Below are 15530 nucleotides of genomic sequence, written 5' to 3'. Positions count from 1 at the left end.
GTGTGTGTGTGTGTGTGTGTGTGTGTGTGTGTGTGTCATAAATATACTTCAAAAGACTAATTGATACTATGGAACATAAAATTTGGGTGGTTTCTTCAAAACTCATATCGGTGGTTTTTTTTTTCTTGGTTTATGAAAAATAGAAAATATTTCTTTTTACCAGCTTTGAGGTTGAATTTTGAATTGCTCTGTGTTGAGTCTGTGTGTTTTTGCCTCAGCTCATAAGGTTTTGCTGAGTACTCCAGTTTTCTCCCATAGCCTTGAAACATGCATAATTGTGATGACAAAATACTTATACAATTTGCACAGGATTATGACTAAGTTCTTTTGAAGGAAACCATATGTTATTGTTAACAGCTTAGAAAAGACTAAATAAAACTGAAACAGTCAATAGTACAAGTTTACAGCATCAGACTTCAACTTCTAATTGTTCAAAATGTTTAAACATTGCCCAATATTACTAAAACTGCTGCTTCTATGCTGTTGTTTCTGTTGTTTGCTTCAGCAGAGGTCACTAAGTGAATTTGTGTAAAACATTCTGCAATTATTTTAAGCTGGATGCCCCTCCTGACACAATGTGGACTTAAACCCCACAGCCCCAGGATTACAAGATCGTGGCACTGACTGAATCATTCAGCTGATATTTTGTTGATCAGTTTTGTTAATGTGGTGTACCCCAACCCTGGTCCTGAAGGCACACTGCCCTGCATGTTTTAGAAGTTCCCCTGCTTTAACACACCTCCTTCTTCTTCTTCTTCTTCTTCTTCTTCTTCTTCTTCTTTTTCTTCTTCTTTTGCTTTAATGGCGGTTGGCAGACTGTTTTAGTGCATTACCGCCACTACTATACTTGGTGGAACTGGAGAAGGCAGGCAACAATGAAAAAAAGAAAAAGAAAAAAAGAAAAAAAATTAAAAACCTATATTCCTTTAACACACCTGATTCAAATGATTGCAGTTTAATAAAACCTGTTTATCACTTATCTATTGAAATCAGCTGTGTTGAAGCAGGGAAACATCTAAAACAGGCAGTAAAAGTGTGCCTTCAGGACCAGGGTTGAAAAACACTGCATTAACGTGTTTTCCTCACCCCGCACACACTACAACAACTTTCACAACACTTTGTCAGTGTCTCAGTTCAGGAGTTGCGTCTTTCAAAGTCTGCATTTGTTGGCAGCTTACGTCTTGCATCACTGCCCCCACGCTGAAGGCTGTCACAATCAGTGGGCTCTGCATGCAGCTGATGAATGTGGCCCACAAAACTCCAGAAATGAAGGCTGAATCTGATCGTCCTTCCTGGTCGAAGATATCCCATATTTATTTATGTGTAACATTTTTTAATAATACATTGAATTCAACGCAAGGAACACATTTCTATAGGCAGTTAAAAATAAAAATCGTAATTATTGTGAAAGCAGTTTAATCAATGTCTAAAACATTGGGTTAGCAATTGTTGGCTAAATTACAAGTAATTCTTAATACAAACTGAGCACTAGGTTGACAACAATTACAACCAAAATTAATGTAGAGTAGAAAATATTAAAAAGTTTCCTTTTTTGTTTTGTTTGTTTATAAATGCTGATTTGCAAAAACGATCCGACCTTAAACACATCAGCAAATGGTAGTTGAGTGCTAGCATAAATTAGCTGTAAGTGTGGCTACATTTCCATTTTTTCCATCATCTGCGTACTGGATGACTGTTGTGCACTGCAGACACAGTCGCTCAGTGAAATGGCACTGCAGTGCAGCACTGTGTCAGTAAATCCTTCATACCTCCCACACCATCGCTCAGATTTGTCAGACGACTGTAAAAAGCAGTTCGTTTTTTTTACTTAACACAATCCTTTACACGTCTACAAACAAAGGTTTTGTTTTTTAAAAATGGAAAACCTAACGGACACTTATATGAACATATATAAAATGAAGGAGGGGTTCACGGCATATATTTGTATCCAGTGTTTGAATGGATGTTACAGTTTCAAACATGATTTATTGTTAGATTCAGGCTACTGCATGTGCTTGTGCCTTCATCACAAACAGAAAGCGTGTGATTTCTCCTTCGTTTATTTTTCTTTCCTTTGATCTGTGCTGCCAAATTTGATGATAATGAAAGGTCTGTGTGCTCGTGCTGCAACATGCAGAGTGGATGGAGACATGTCACAATGAGCATATCAATCACCTGTTGGAGCAAATAACCAGCTACCTGTAGCTGCTCAGTGTGACGCTTAGAACAAAGTTTCTCCTGCTTCATGGCAAACAATTTATATTGTTATTTTCACATTTATTTGGCTCCTGTTACTCAATAATCCTCTACTACAGCCGGAAATCTGTCCATTTAATTTAGTTTAAAGACAGGAGTCTATGAAATTCAACACAATCTGCCTGACAACATGTTTAAAAATTAATTAGTTGAGATTGTTTTAAACAAACAGAAAATATTATTGAGATTGTGACTTTTTAAGCATCAGTTTAAACCTTAAAAACATCTCTTTCTGTTGGCTGTTTTCTCTCTAATCTGGCAGCACCAGGTTGGTAGACGTTTCATTTTAAAATGTTTAGTAAAAAACAGAAATGTTACCATGCACTGAGGCAAGTAATTTCCTGTGGCACCACTGTAGCACAGTGTAACTCTTATTGGTTTGTTGTAATAGAACTAGCACAATTACATATTTGAATTTAATGAGGCAGCAACGAGTTGATCTGAGATGCACCATGAAAATGGGGAAATGGGGCTTGTGGAGTTGCAATAACGAGGAATTCAGGCCAAAGCATTGCAGTTCCACTTAAATAGACCCCAACTGAATGATTTAAAAGCATGAGATGTCTCTCTCAAATCCGCGAAGTTTAAAACTTTGGATTCTGGTGCAGCAAAATGGGATTTTTAACAAAGAAAATAAAAATAATCTGCCGCATCTTCAAACATCCCGCACCTTCCCCTGATTTTTCTTACAAAAACAATGATTAAAATCATCTTAATTATTTTTTGCAACACTAACCAAATCTTTTTACAAAGGGTACTGACTTCACTAATGTTAATGACTTAAAATTAATAATAAAAATGTGTGTTCTTCCCTGTGTCGTTCACACACAAGCCCTCACCTTTATAGCAAACTGGTATATGTCACATCCACGTAAACATGCATAAAACTGCATCATTATTCAACATGTAAATCAGGTTGGACTCATACATGGATACATTCTGCTCATCAGCAGACATATTGTCACAGGCTCCTCACAGAGCCTTCAATCTGGGCCCGCTTACCTCCAGAGACTGCAATCAGTAACACGCTGGGGCATCATTAACAAGTGAAAAGAGACGAGGGGAACGGTTTCTTGTCAATAGCTCAAGACTGAGGTATGATGCACTGTGCTCACTGAAGAAACTAATATTAGCATGTATAGCAAGGTCCTGATTTCTTTGAAGGGAATGCATCATAGAGGTTATGGCCTCTATTGGAAAACGAGCAGCGTTTTATAACAGAATCATCATCAACACAAAGAGGATTAAAATTACCTCTATTTGTGTAGATACACTCATTTATTTACATGTAAATTTTACACATGTATTACAAATATTTACATTAATTTCCATGTTAAAATGTAGGCAAGTACATCACAGTGCACTAATCAAACCATGCATACATGAGAAAATCAGATTTATTTTGTAGTAAAGTGTCCTTTCCTCCAGGAAATAAAAGCATGTTTCAGTAAAAGGATTGGTAAAGGACCTTGTTGTCCCACTAAGGCCCCTCAGACCGAGTGTGTTAAACCCAGTCTGTGCTGCAGGACCTTTGTTCTTCCTGCCAGTTTCAGTGCCATTTGCTTTCATTTGCTCTGCAGTGCAGCACTGAGGCATTTCGCACAGCGCAACATAAACCCGGTGGCCTCTTGAAATAACGGCGTGAGTACCAAGCACAGTCCACAAGGTGTCACCAACCCCAGGTTAAACGCAGCTCAGAAGGTTGTGGTGGAGTTCAGCGGTGATGGAGTGGAGTGGTTGGCCCAGCTGAGGGTAAAGTTGGCCCTGTTCTGGAGGCTGGGCTCTGGCACAGGGAAAGCAAAGTGGCAGACAACTCCTACAGCCAYCATGAGAACTGAGAAAAACAACGTGAATCCTCGACGCGTGATCAGCTGAGAGGTTGAGAGCTTCTCTTCTTCTATGGTGTTTGTTTTGCTCTGTTCAGCGTCCCTTTCGGCCCCTCCTGCATTCATGTTCTTTTCCTCCGACTCACGACTCGCCTTCATCTCCAGATCTTTGGTAATAACAGGACTGTAACCATCTTTTTTATTAGGAGGCATGTCACCGTTCAGCTGTGCCTTTACGGTGCAAAAAAAAGCAGTTAATAAATGTATAAACAGCCTCAAAATCATAACCAAAATCGCAAACATACCGTGTCCAGGCAGAGAGCACTGTCTGACATCATGGCTTCAGTTAGGACTGTAGCAACAGGAGGTTTAGGTGTCACCACTATCAATTTCCCAGCTCGCTTCTGAGCCTGAAACATGTTCAATATGGACAAATACATTTTAAGATTAAATTTACTAGATATGATATAAACAACATAGTCTAAAAACAAATACGTGTATTTGTACGCAGTTTTAATTTTTCAAAGGTTTCATGCACATTGAATTTCAAATTGTCTAAATGTTTTTAAGAGATTTATATTTAAACCAAAATAAAAACATATCTGCTGTATTTCGAATACAGCAGAAATGTATTGTAGATGGAGGGTTTTGATTTCAACATTAAAATTTAACAAAAAAAAAGGTATCTCACCTTTCGGGTGACATTTTTCCAATTGAGTTTAAAGATGAGAACAAGAAAGAAACTGGTCTGAATGAAAACACAAATTAGGAGCCCGAGCCACAAACCTAAGAGGAAAGAAACAAATTCAGACTTGTTCAGACATTTTAAATATTTACATTTTAAAAATATGACAATTTTCATGTTGTATGAATAATTCATTAGTGTTTGATAAGACGACAATGTCTAAAATTAATAATGTTTAAAGTTAAGATAAAGTTAATTATTTTGAATAGTACTAAATGTATTTTTAAACCACTCAGTGTTGGCATTTTTAACCTGCATCAAGTAACAATGACTTATTTTTACTCAATGGAAGATTGAAAAATAAAGCAATTTAAAATTTATCATCATCTTCAGATACATCAGTCACCCTTCTATTATTATCTAAGTTAATTTGAACATCCTTAGCTGGCTGGTACAATGTAATAAAGAAAAAATGATCTTCATATTTTTAAAACACAAATAAAATGCTTGTCACAAATATTACGCATTAAAGGCTTCAGTGTGCACAAGAGTGCTGATGATAAAAAATACTGTATGAGTGTGTGCACAGAAGTGTGCGCATTCCACGGAGCACTCAGTCTGAGTGGACAGTGGAGAGCGCCACTGTGGTGGGGGGTAAATTGAGAACTGCAGGGAAGAAAATTTAAAAATGAGTAGAAAAGTGGAAGATCAGCTCAGTGGGCATCGCTAATGACCCCTGATTTAAATGCACACTACAAACTTCACTTTGCATTTATTCCAAGGGTGCTGATCTTTAAACACACAAGAATTATGTTTGGTGCTCTGTGATCTCGTTAAAAGAAATTACGGCAACATGCTGATCATTGACGGCTGGATTTATGAGAAAAAAAAGCTTTTGCTTGTGAAAGGCTCACAACCATGCAGCTTGTTTTGATGGTTATTTTTGTAAAGATTTTATTAACTAATCCTCCATAATAAATATGTTACTGAGCTTTTTATGTATGTCCAGTACAAATGAGACAAGTAACATGTTTAATACATAACAAGAGTTGCACTGTTTTACAACCACAGTTCCACTGAAGTTGGGACATTGTGTAAAACATAAAGGCAGAATACAATGATTTGCAAGTTCTTTTCAACCTATCTTAAATTGAATAAACTACAAAGACAAGATATTTAATGTTCAAACATATAAACCTTATTGGTTTGTTGCAAATATTTACTCATGTTGAATTTCATGCCTGCAACATGTTCCAAGAAAAGCTGGGGCAGGGGCAACAAAAGCCTGGAAAAGTTGAGGAACGCTCAAAAAACACCTGTTTGGAGCATTCCACAGGTAAACAGGTTAACTGGAAACTGATAAGTGTCATGATTGTGTATAAAGGGAGCATCCCTGAAAGGCTCAGTCAGTCCCAAGCAAGGATGAGGCAAGGTTTATCACTTTGTGAACAACTGCATGCAGAACGTTTCTCAAAGCACAATTGCATGGAATTAAGGTATTTCATCATCTATAGTCCATAATATCATAAAACAACATTGAATGGCTGTGAGCTTTGATCCCTTAAGGCCCTGTCAGACTGGACAACTTATGCCAACTCATGAACATTTTAAATACATCTACATTAAAGATGGAATTGAAAAAATCAACAGGAAGCTTCTTTTTGGCGTGTACATAATGTAATTTGAACAAATTGATCAAATTTATAATAAATCAAATATATAACTTTTATTAGCAATTTAGATGTAAAAAAAAGGTTTCTTAAGTTGGCATAAGTTGTCTAGTGTGACAGGGCCTTTACTGCATTAAAAACTGACATTCTGTAACAGATATTACCACATGGGTTCAGGAACACTCTAGAGCAGTGTTTGCCAAAGTTGGYGTCGGGACCCAAAGTGGGGTCCCGAAACATCAAGGTGGGGTCCTGAAAAGATTTTCTGAATTAATTACATTTATGGCTTAGTTGTTACAAAGGAGTGAGGTTAGTATATTTAAAATGGATAAATGTAGTATAAAAAATATTGTTACCATGCCCATGTTTTGTTGACCTGATACAAATGTTTATCATACAAAAATAGCTGGGGGCACAGGTCTCTGCTACTGTTATTATGTGGGTCAAAAGCTGAAAAGTTTGGGAACCAGTGCACTTTGGTTCCCAAAGTTGGGCTTGGGACCCAATTATGGGTCATGAAGCACCTTGGATAATCTCCAGAAATCAATTTAAAGTGTAATAAAATAATTGCTGGTGTAATATTTTCCTAWAACTGTTACAAAAACACAAAATAAGTATAAATAAGTATTAATATTTGTGTATAAGCTGTTTATATTGTCAAAAAGCCTGTGTTTTTAGGGTTATTAACAAAGTTCATGTACTCAGACCAGTAATATTTGGGGTCACAAGTTTTTGCCATGGATATTTTGTGGGTCAGAAGATAAAAAGTTTGGGAACCACTGCTCTAGAGAACCATTGTCAGTGATCAGTTTGTCTTTACATCTACAAATACAAGTTAAAACTCTACCATGCTAAGCCAGACATCAACAACTAGACTACAGATGAAAACTAGCGTCTGCAGCTAATTCTGGCATTTTCTGTAATATGTACTGTCCCTTCTGTCCCATTAAAAATGTGTGGCACATTATGAAGAGCAAAAAACAACAATGGAGATGCCAAAACGTTGAGCAACTGAAGTTGTGCAATCAAGCAAGAATGGGAAAGAATTCCACCCACAAAGCTTCAACACTTAGTGTCCTCAGTTCCCAAAGGCTTATTGAGTGTTGTTAAAAGGAAAGCTGATGGAACACAGGGGTGAACATGTCCCAGCTGTTTTGGAATGTGTTGCAGCCATCAAATTCAAAATAAATGAAAAGTTGCAAAAAATTTATTTGTTTGAACAATAAGTATCTTGTTTTTGTAGTGTATTCAACTGAACATAGGTTGAAAGTGATTTGTTGTTTTGCTTCATTGGAATTGGGGTTGTATTAAAATCCAAACCTGTTGGTGAAACGGTGACAACCATTTTTGAGACCTAAAACTTATCTCAAGATTCAGGCAGAGAGATGGCATATACAAAACTTGAACAAATTACCTAATATTCTGAGCTCAGCTTTAAACATCAGTGCCACCCCCACAGGCAGGCCAATTAAGTAGTAAGACACCAAATTGCACACGGCAGCAATTTTCTGCATCCCAGTGCCGACAAGTATTCCTGAGCAGACACACTGAAAAGGCCCAGAGTTTGACACAAAAATTAGACACTGGTTTTATAGAACAGACGAGCAATTCTGTGTCCTAATCAACACAAGGCATCAGTGTAAAACACGACAAGAACAGCAACATACCAGGAGTGCATCGAGGAACTGCAGGAAGATGTAAACTGTCAAGTTGTCTGATACGATCGACACAATTTTGCTGCAGACGGAACGATGAGATCAACAAACAGAGCTGCCTTTGCACAGTACAAGAATGAAAAAAAGAAGTGTTGAACTGAAACTCACACATCAGTGGTAAAAATGTAGCCAAGGACGGACTTACTGCCAGCGAGGACAAAACCCTGGAGCACAGCGAGCACAGCTGCAGCAAACACATAAGATCTGAATAAATGTACAAGTCATGGTTGGTCTTCTGACTCACACAAATATCAAATGTGTTTTGAGCACTGAACAGGTGCTTCGTACCTGATAGAACTAGGGTGACTTTGCAGGTGACAATAGCTTGAGATGTATCGCCAGCCCCCAGGGCGTTTCCAACACGCACACAGGCAGCTGCATGGACTCCTAAAGGGAACTGCAAACATAGGTTTTACTTACTGGCTTCAGTTACGGTTTGTATTTATGTGATACTAGTGACGCCTACCATGTAAGTTATAGCTCCTATTTCTACTAAAATATGCTGGGCAGCAAGGTCCTCCTCTCCGAGCCCACCTGATGAAAATTTAGACATTATGACCGTTAGGAAAGCTAAAGAAAGAAACTCACACTGGAATAAATGTCCAAAGGAGGACAAATACACTACCTGGTAAAAAAAAAAAAAAAGGTCCAAAAGTGACCAAAATTTCTATAAAATGTTTATAATTTCTTGATAGCAAGGCTTAAATTTAAAAGAAAAAAGTTATACTTCCCCTAACTAATTAAGTCAAATATTTATTGTCTTGTATTTACCCAGGCAAATCCCACTGAGATCACAGATCTATTTATTTGCAAGGAAGGTCTGAGCCTGAAATGTGCATGTTGTTGTCTGTGGGAGGAAACTAGAGTGCGCAGAGAAAACCCACTCAAGCAGGAGGAGAACATAATTTCTGGTCCTAATTTCCCTCTGGGATCAATAAAATATTTTTGAATTGAAATGAATTGAATTGAACATGTAAACTCCGCACAGAAAGACCTATATTAAATTTAAGAATGTGTAATTTATGATAAGATTTGGGAAGGTTTGTTCACATATTTAAAATCACTTGACTAACAATGAAAATTTAATTCATTTGTCTTATATTCCTGATCATTTAATTTAATTTCTGAGTACATTCTTAATTTACAAGTATGCATAAAAATTACCTGTTCCATTTGAACTTTGAATATAAATTCAACCAGTGGGGGATTTAGGATTTTTCTGAATAAGGAGGCATCAAGAGGCCACACTATTCATCGAGGGCTCAAGTATTTGTTCAACATCTTTGTACAAAAATCCCTGGTTTTGTTAAGTATGGACTTTTTATGCAGGATTGTTCCAAAGAGGAAGACTTCTGTAAACTTGATTCTTGTTGGACTTTCCTATTGGACTCATTTGCACCACTAGTATTTGGACAGATGAGTGACAAAACTGGAGCATTTCAGGGGTCCAGTGGTGGGCACCAGCCCGCTAAAGCGCAAATCCGCTAATTGCAGACCTAAATATTTTGTTTGCGCTTTAGCTGACTTACTAATTTTTATAATTTATAAGCAGATTTGCGCTTTCTAAAATTAAAATGCAGTACCGCTAACAACTAATTATCTACTAGTCATCATTATCTTGAACAGCTGCAGGTATGGCTGTCAATGAATCACAACACACGTGATCTGTCCAACAGCAACAATCGGCCAATGGGGTTAGAGACGCAGAAATGATTTAAAGATGTTATGCTGATGAAGACTGACATCTAGTGGTCAACTGGGGCAACTACATGGAAAACTTTAAAATCCAAGCTCTTATTTTGAAGTTCGCAGATAGTGTCCAGTACTCCGTGCTTTCATTTCCCGTCACAAATCAAATCCGTCATGTACCCAGAATGAATCACTTCAGTTTTCCAATAAATAGTTTTAAAATTACTTTATTGATGCTTCTTTAATAAAAAAAAATCTACAGCAAACAAAAGAAAAAGACAAAGAAGCAGCCGAACTAGCAATCCTCAACAACTTTTTAATTTTTACACCAGGAGCCAAAGGTCTGTTTCAGGAAATCACATCCCCAGCAATCGGCAGTTGTAGGAATAAGCTGTAAGAGGGTTCATACACTGCTAGTTGGTAGTGTTGTGCATGTATTGTACATGAATTATTGCCAGCTAGTAAGTGTCAACTTGAACTTGTGCTTTAAAATTAGCTTCTACTAATTTTTCTATGGCATAAGCACTTTTGAAGATGTGCACCTAAAAATTTCATGAGCGCTTTAGAAACTGCGGAGCTAATTATTGGATTAGCGCTGCCCACAACTGCAGGGGTCCAATCAGATTTTAGCTGGGGCATATGCCCCAGTGACCCCATCCCTATAACTGCACCTGAATTCCAGTCATCCAGACAGGATTTACCTAAAGCAAATATATATACTTACAGAGAGGATTAAAAACTAAGCAAACAGTGATTACAGTTATCTCTCAGGGAGGAAATTAATGTTAGTCATTGCAGTGTCCTCTGATGTGATGGAAACATTTTTTTTCGAAACTCACCTGCGAGGAAACCTCCAACCTCCCAGACCCACCACTCAAAGCAGACCATACAGGCACTGGGAATGGCCAGCTTCATGTAGGTGTCCCAGGACTGCAGACAGTCAGTGGACCAGCCTGCAGATGGTTTCAAAACAAATCGCGCATGAGTCCACAGACCCAGGTGAGCCACTTAAACTGGGTTTGTTCATATTTACTCATCTGTGTGGATCTCACCTCCCCATGTCTGTTTGTAGAGCTTCTTCCATCTGATGTAGCCAAACAACAGCAGGCAGATGATGATCTGAGAGAGGCTGTTAGCGACCGCTGATCCTCTGCAAACACATCAAAGACGAGTTTTATTTGTTTAATCCACTGAAGGATGGACAGATGTTTAGGGGACATACAGCTGTGATTCTATCTTGAATCTGAGCAGAATCATGGAGAGCGATCACCCAGAAACTGCAAGTTACATTTGTCTTTTTGCATATTGGAGCTCCGTGTGACAGAAAAGCCTTTGATAGTTGGCAGGAGTCCCTGCTTGATGTGGGACAGAAGAGGAGGGGGAAAACGAACCCAAGCAGAGAGACCTGATTGGTCAACGGCCTGATGACTCAAATGTTTGTCCAGCTGGAACAAGATCAACTCCTGACACAGTTCTCTCTTCTCTCTCTCTCTGTCTTATTCTGCTTCTCTCTCTAAATAAGGTTAAAACATAATAAACTTCAGTGAACTGCTGACTGTGTCAGAACAAAAAACAAATTGCTCCTCTGAGAAAGATGATTAGACAAAACGGATAGAGTCTGGCCCAGTTTTTCCATCTTAACTTCTAGTCATCATTTCAGAACTCTTTCATCTTTATAGTAACACATTTGATCTGCCGTACTATGTGAGGTCTGATAATGTATCAAACAATACAAAGTTCATCGATAATTAAAAGTTAGGAAATGTTTGACACACTCACACGACTCCCAGCTTGAGAACAGAGATTAAAAGGTAGTTGATGCCCAAGTTGAAGATGTTTGCCACTGCAGCTGTGTACATCTGAGGTAGAATAATCCCCTAAAAAGGTTGTAAAATGCACAATTAGTTTGCAGACACGATGATCACACAGAATAAACATGATTATATAATAAAGAAAAGCACATGTAAGGGTGTAAAGTCCTAACATATCACACATTTTGTACATAATTAGCACAAATATTCAAAACAAATCAAAATAACAAGTAATATTCTTTCTCTTTACAGAGAAAGACAAAACAACAAATTTTGTCCTGTTTTGCTGGTCAACATGCTGCGCATTTACTGAGTTTTTTTTAAGGAGCAAATCTAACTGGAATGTTGCAAAGCAGAAGGATTCTTGCCTACACATGAACCTACTTGGTTTTGTAGGTAGGAAACTTGTAGCTGATGCAGGAACATGGCCTGTAACACAAAGAAAAACAACCATGTTGAATTCTGTAAATTATAACTTTAATATATGTTTGAGGGATTTTATATACAACCCCAATTCCAATTAAGCTGGGATGTTGTAGAAAACATAAATATAAAACAAGAGGATGATTTGCAAAACTTTTTCCACTTATATTCAAGGCTGTTATGCATTTTGTCATATTAGCACAGATATGATGAAACAATAAAATCCTGCCTTTAAAATGCCTTTATTTAAATTTTTCTGTAAGCAGAGGGAAAAAACAGCTATAAATGCTATTTATTGGAAACCTAAGCAGTGTTTTTCCATTATTATTGGAAATAAAGCGGTATGCAATACGTTTTATTAGAATTTTTAAAAATATATATAGTTTTACTCACTGGAACAGCTGGCAGAAACACCATCAAATAAAGCTGGGCAATTCTGAAATAAATAGGCAAATAAGATTATGTTTCTGACTTCATATGAACAGAGTGTGCTGCAGTGAAAGAAATCAACACTTGGGGTTGTGTCATACATATAACACATCGGTGAATGTGCATTGAAAGCTGAGCAATAAAAGACATAAAATAGGGTAATATAGATGTCACAACTGCTGATAAATGTTACAGCTGAGATTAAAATGTGCTGAAATTCCTCATTTGTCTAAAAGAGAATAGAGTGATTCACCTGGCCACCTCCTCTTCTTGGTGCAAGAGGAGCAGTAAGTTGTGAGAGTTCATAAGAAGACCCCAACAGGGCAGACAAAACAGCAGCAGGATGAGGGAACTTCTCTGGAGAATCACCCCCACACGTTTCATGTTCTTACTGCCGAATGTCTTCAAAGTCCAAGTGAGAAAATCTTAAAATGTTTCCGATTATTTTTTATGATGTGCAATAAACTGATGCACAGACAAGATGATGTGCTCACCTGAGAAATGAGTGTGTCGCAAGCCATAGTCAAACCATAGCCTGTTGCCACAGTGGTCACATTAATGGTCTGAAAGGAAAGAAACAAAAGTCATAAAGTAAAATGTTACAGGTCAGTTACTTGGATTTCAAGGCCAGTTTAAAATACTCTGTAACAAATGTGTCCAGTTTAGATTATATGAGACACTTTCTTCTATTGCCATAAATACAGTTTAAACTTGAAGCTCGCCCTACTTTTCCACTTCCCTTCAAACTTGGGGTTTTTTACCAGAGGCCTGGGAGTTTGACGGTTCTATTCAATAACTTATCTGTTCCCAGGACTGAGCTCTTCTGAACAGAGATCTCTGAGATTGTTCCTGAGATCTGTTCAAAGATTCAAAGTGTTTATTTTCATGTGCACAGATGAAAAAACACGTTTCCCTGAGCAATGAAATTCTGACTTTGTCATCCATTTTTGAATACCGAGAGATAACCATATTAAAAAAAGAAACAAATCATCACCGAAAGGACACAAACAATGTTGATTAGATTAAAAAAAAGAAACTAAACTTAGAATAATAACATCAGAAGGGAACAATATAATAATGGCAACAAGAAGGGAACTGTACAGTCTTTTCTTAAAGTGTAATGTGCAAATGTGCAACAAGTAACAGTCTGACGTGCAACAATAATAGTCAGAAGAATGTCACGTTCAGCTGTTCAGCTGATGACACTTGTGAAAAAGGAGTTCTTGTATCTGGAGGTTCTGCATGTCACACTTCTGTACCTCCGGCCGGAGGGCAGAGGTGTGAATAGTCCATGCTGGGGCTGGGTTGGGTCTTTGATGATTGAGGCTGCTCTCCTGAGGGCCCTGCAGTGATATATGTTTGAGCCACTCTTCCAATTTGGGGGTCACAGCACCAAGTGCACCAATGACCACTGGGACTACTGATGCTTTGACTCTCCAAAACCTATGTACTCCCTCTTTCAGTCCTTGGTATTTGTTGAGCTTCTTGTGCTCCTTCTTTCTGATGTTACAGTCACTTGGGATTGCTACATCACCTCTGCCTTCTTCTCTTGCTTGTCGACCACCACAGTGTCCGGTTGGTTAGCCGTCACCTGTTTGTCTGTCTGGATCTGGAAGTCCTACAGGATTTTAGCACTTTTGTTCTCTACCACCATTAGTGGCGTCTCCCTCTTTGACTCTGGGACCTCCAATCTCGGCACAGATGACCCTGTATGTTATTCCAGCCACTTGGTTATGGTGCTCCATCTGTCTGGATCTGACACGCTTTGCAAAGCTTGCATCTTGGGTCTTTTCTTGTGTATTGCTGCCATGATTGGCCTTCATTAGTTTATCAGTATGGTCAGAGATAGACTGTTTTGTCAAACTGAAGGAATTCACTATCTACAGCAGGTTAGATATTTTGTTTTTATAGCTTTTCTATAAAAAGCCTCTTCAAAATAGCTAAACTTTAGCTTTAAGCCCCATGTGAAACCTGAGCTTAACGCAAGCCATTTTTTATGATATGGCTTAACAAAAGTGCTAAAGTTCATACAAGAAAGTAAATCATTGTCTGTAAAAATACTGTATGTTGCACAGAAAAGATATGCATTGTACAGTTACACACAAACTAAAATAAATGTGTTGACTTTTTTTCTTCTCCTTTGAGACTAAAGAATTTGCATTAACAGTATTTTCTAATTTTATTGAACACTTATTGTGTACAAAACACATTCAATCATTGGTACGTTTTATCATGTTCCATAAACTGGACACATCTTTTTATTTTCAGACACCAGCAAACACATTATCTCTGGAATTTAGACCAGGAACATTTAAACATGAGGATCAAAAACAGATCAAATTGAAAATCTGATGCAATCACCAAAGAGATAAACTTCCTTTTGTTTAACAAGGAGAGACTTCCAGTCCAGAATTAATGACGGCAAAGATAAGAGATGAGGTTTTTTTTTAGGCATCTTTTATCCTGCAGCACTGCATGTTATTTCTGAGTGAGATGAAATGCTACTTTTGATAATTATCTTCAAATGTCAAGCAGCTCAGTAAACACAACATAATGTGTTTTGAAGGCACAAACATTAAAGCAAAAACCTTTTCTTGTCCAATGCTGTTTCATTGATTTCTAAAAAATGGATTTTAAAGGGGTCGTTGTCCTGTTTAGGGCAGGAATGTCTCGCCTCAGGGACCCAAGACTGTGATCAATCACAAATCACACAGCGATTGACAATGTCTGAGAAATCGGTAGAGAAATTAAAAAGCATTTCAATTTTTTGAACCGGAAAGTCTCATTTTTTAAAACAGATTTTAATTTGTCAGGGAGTGACAGTCAAATCTGACAGGGGAAAAAATGTCTGATTTTAAAAGTCAAACTTGTTTACTGGTGAAATTAAATGCTTAACTACAAACCTATTATTGTTCTTTGACTTTTTTCTTTAAATTTGCTATTCTGTCATCAGTTTTGGTTATTAGATGCTACTTATATTGCCTGTCAGTTATTTGATTGTATTGTTTTTAGGTAACATATTATTA

The 15530-nt window shown here is 37.6% G+C and overlaps 2 protein-coding genes across 2 annotated transcripts in view; one reads left to right on the top strand and one right to left on the bottom strand.

The window, feature by feature from the left end:
• The window catches only part of tmigd1 (transmembrane and immunoglobulin domain containing 1), an 86378-nt gene that overhangs the window by 57940 nt on the left and 12908 nt on the right, over positions 1-15530 (top strand). The gene's annotated exons all lie outside the window — the stretch shown is intronic.
• The window catches only part of slc47a1 (solute carrier family 47 member 1), a gene marked incomplete at its 5' end in the record, with an annotated part of 13481 nt that continues 1451 nt past the window's right edge, over positions 3501-15530 (bottom strand). Inside the window, 15 exon segments of the mRNA XM_014003203.1 lie at positions 3501-4313; positions 4388-4492; positions 4774-4868; positions 7852-7984; positions 8105-8174; positions 8261-8336; positions 8441-8549; positions 8619-8686; positions 10681-10794; positions 10894-10991; positions 11621-11718; positions 12037-12081; positions 12469-12511; positions 12758-12906; positions 12999-13067. Coding sequence (XP_013858657.1) covers positions 3951-4313; positions 4388-4492; positions 4774-4868; positions 7852-7984; positions 8105-8174; positions 8261-8336; positions 8441-8549; positions 8619-8686; positions 10681-10794; positions 10894-10991; positions 11621-11718; positions 12037-12081; positions 12469-12511; positions 12758-12906; positions 12999-13067 — 1635 coding nt within the window. The 3' untranslated portion in view covers positions 3501-3950.

The sequence above is a fragment of the Austrofundulus limnaeus genome, unplaced genomic scaffold (genome assembly GCF_001266775.1).
Source record: "Austrofundulus limnaeus strain Quisiro unplaced genomic scaffold, Austrofundulus_limnaeus-1.0 Scaffold17, whole genome shotgun sequence".
Lineage (NCBI taxonomy): Eukaryota > Metazoa > Chordata > Actinopteri > Cyprinodontiformes > Rivulidae > Austrofundulus > Austrofundulus limnaeus.
Note: the sequence above shows the minus strand (reverse complement) of the source record. Positions and strands in the feature narration are given on the sequence as shown.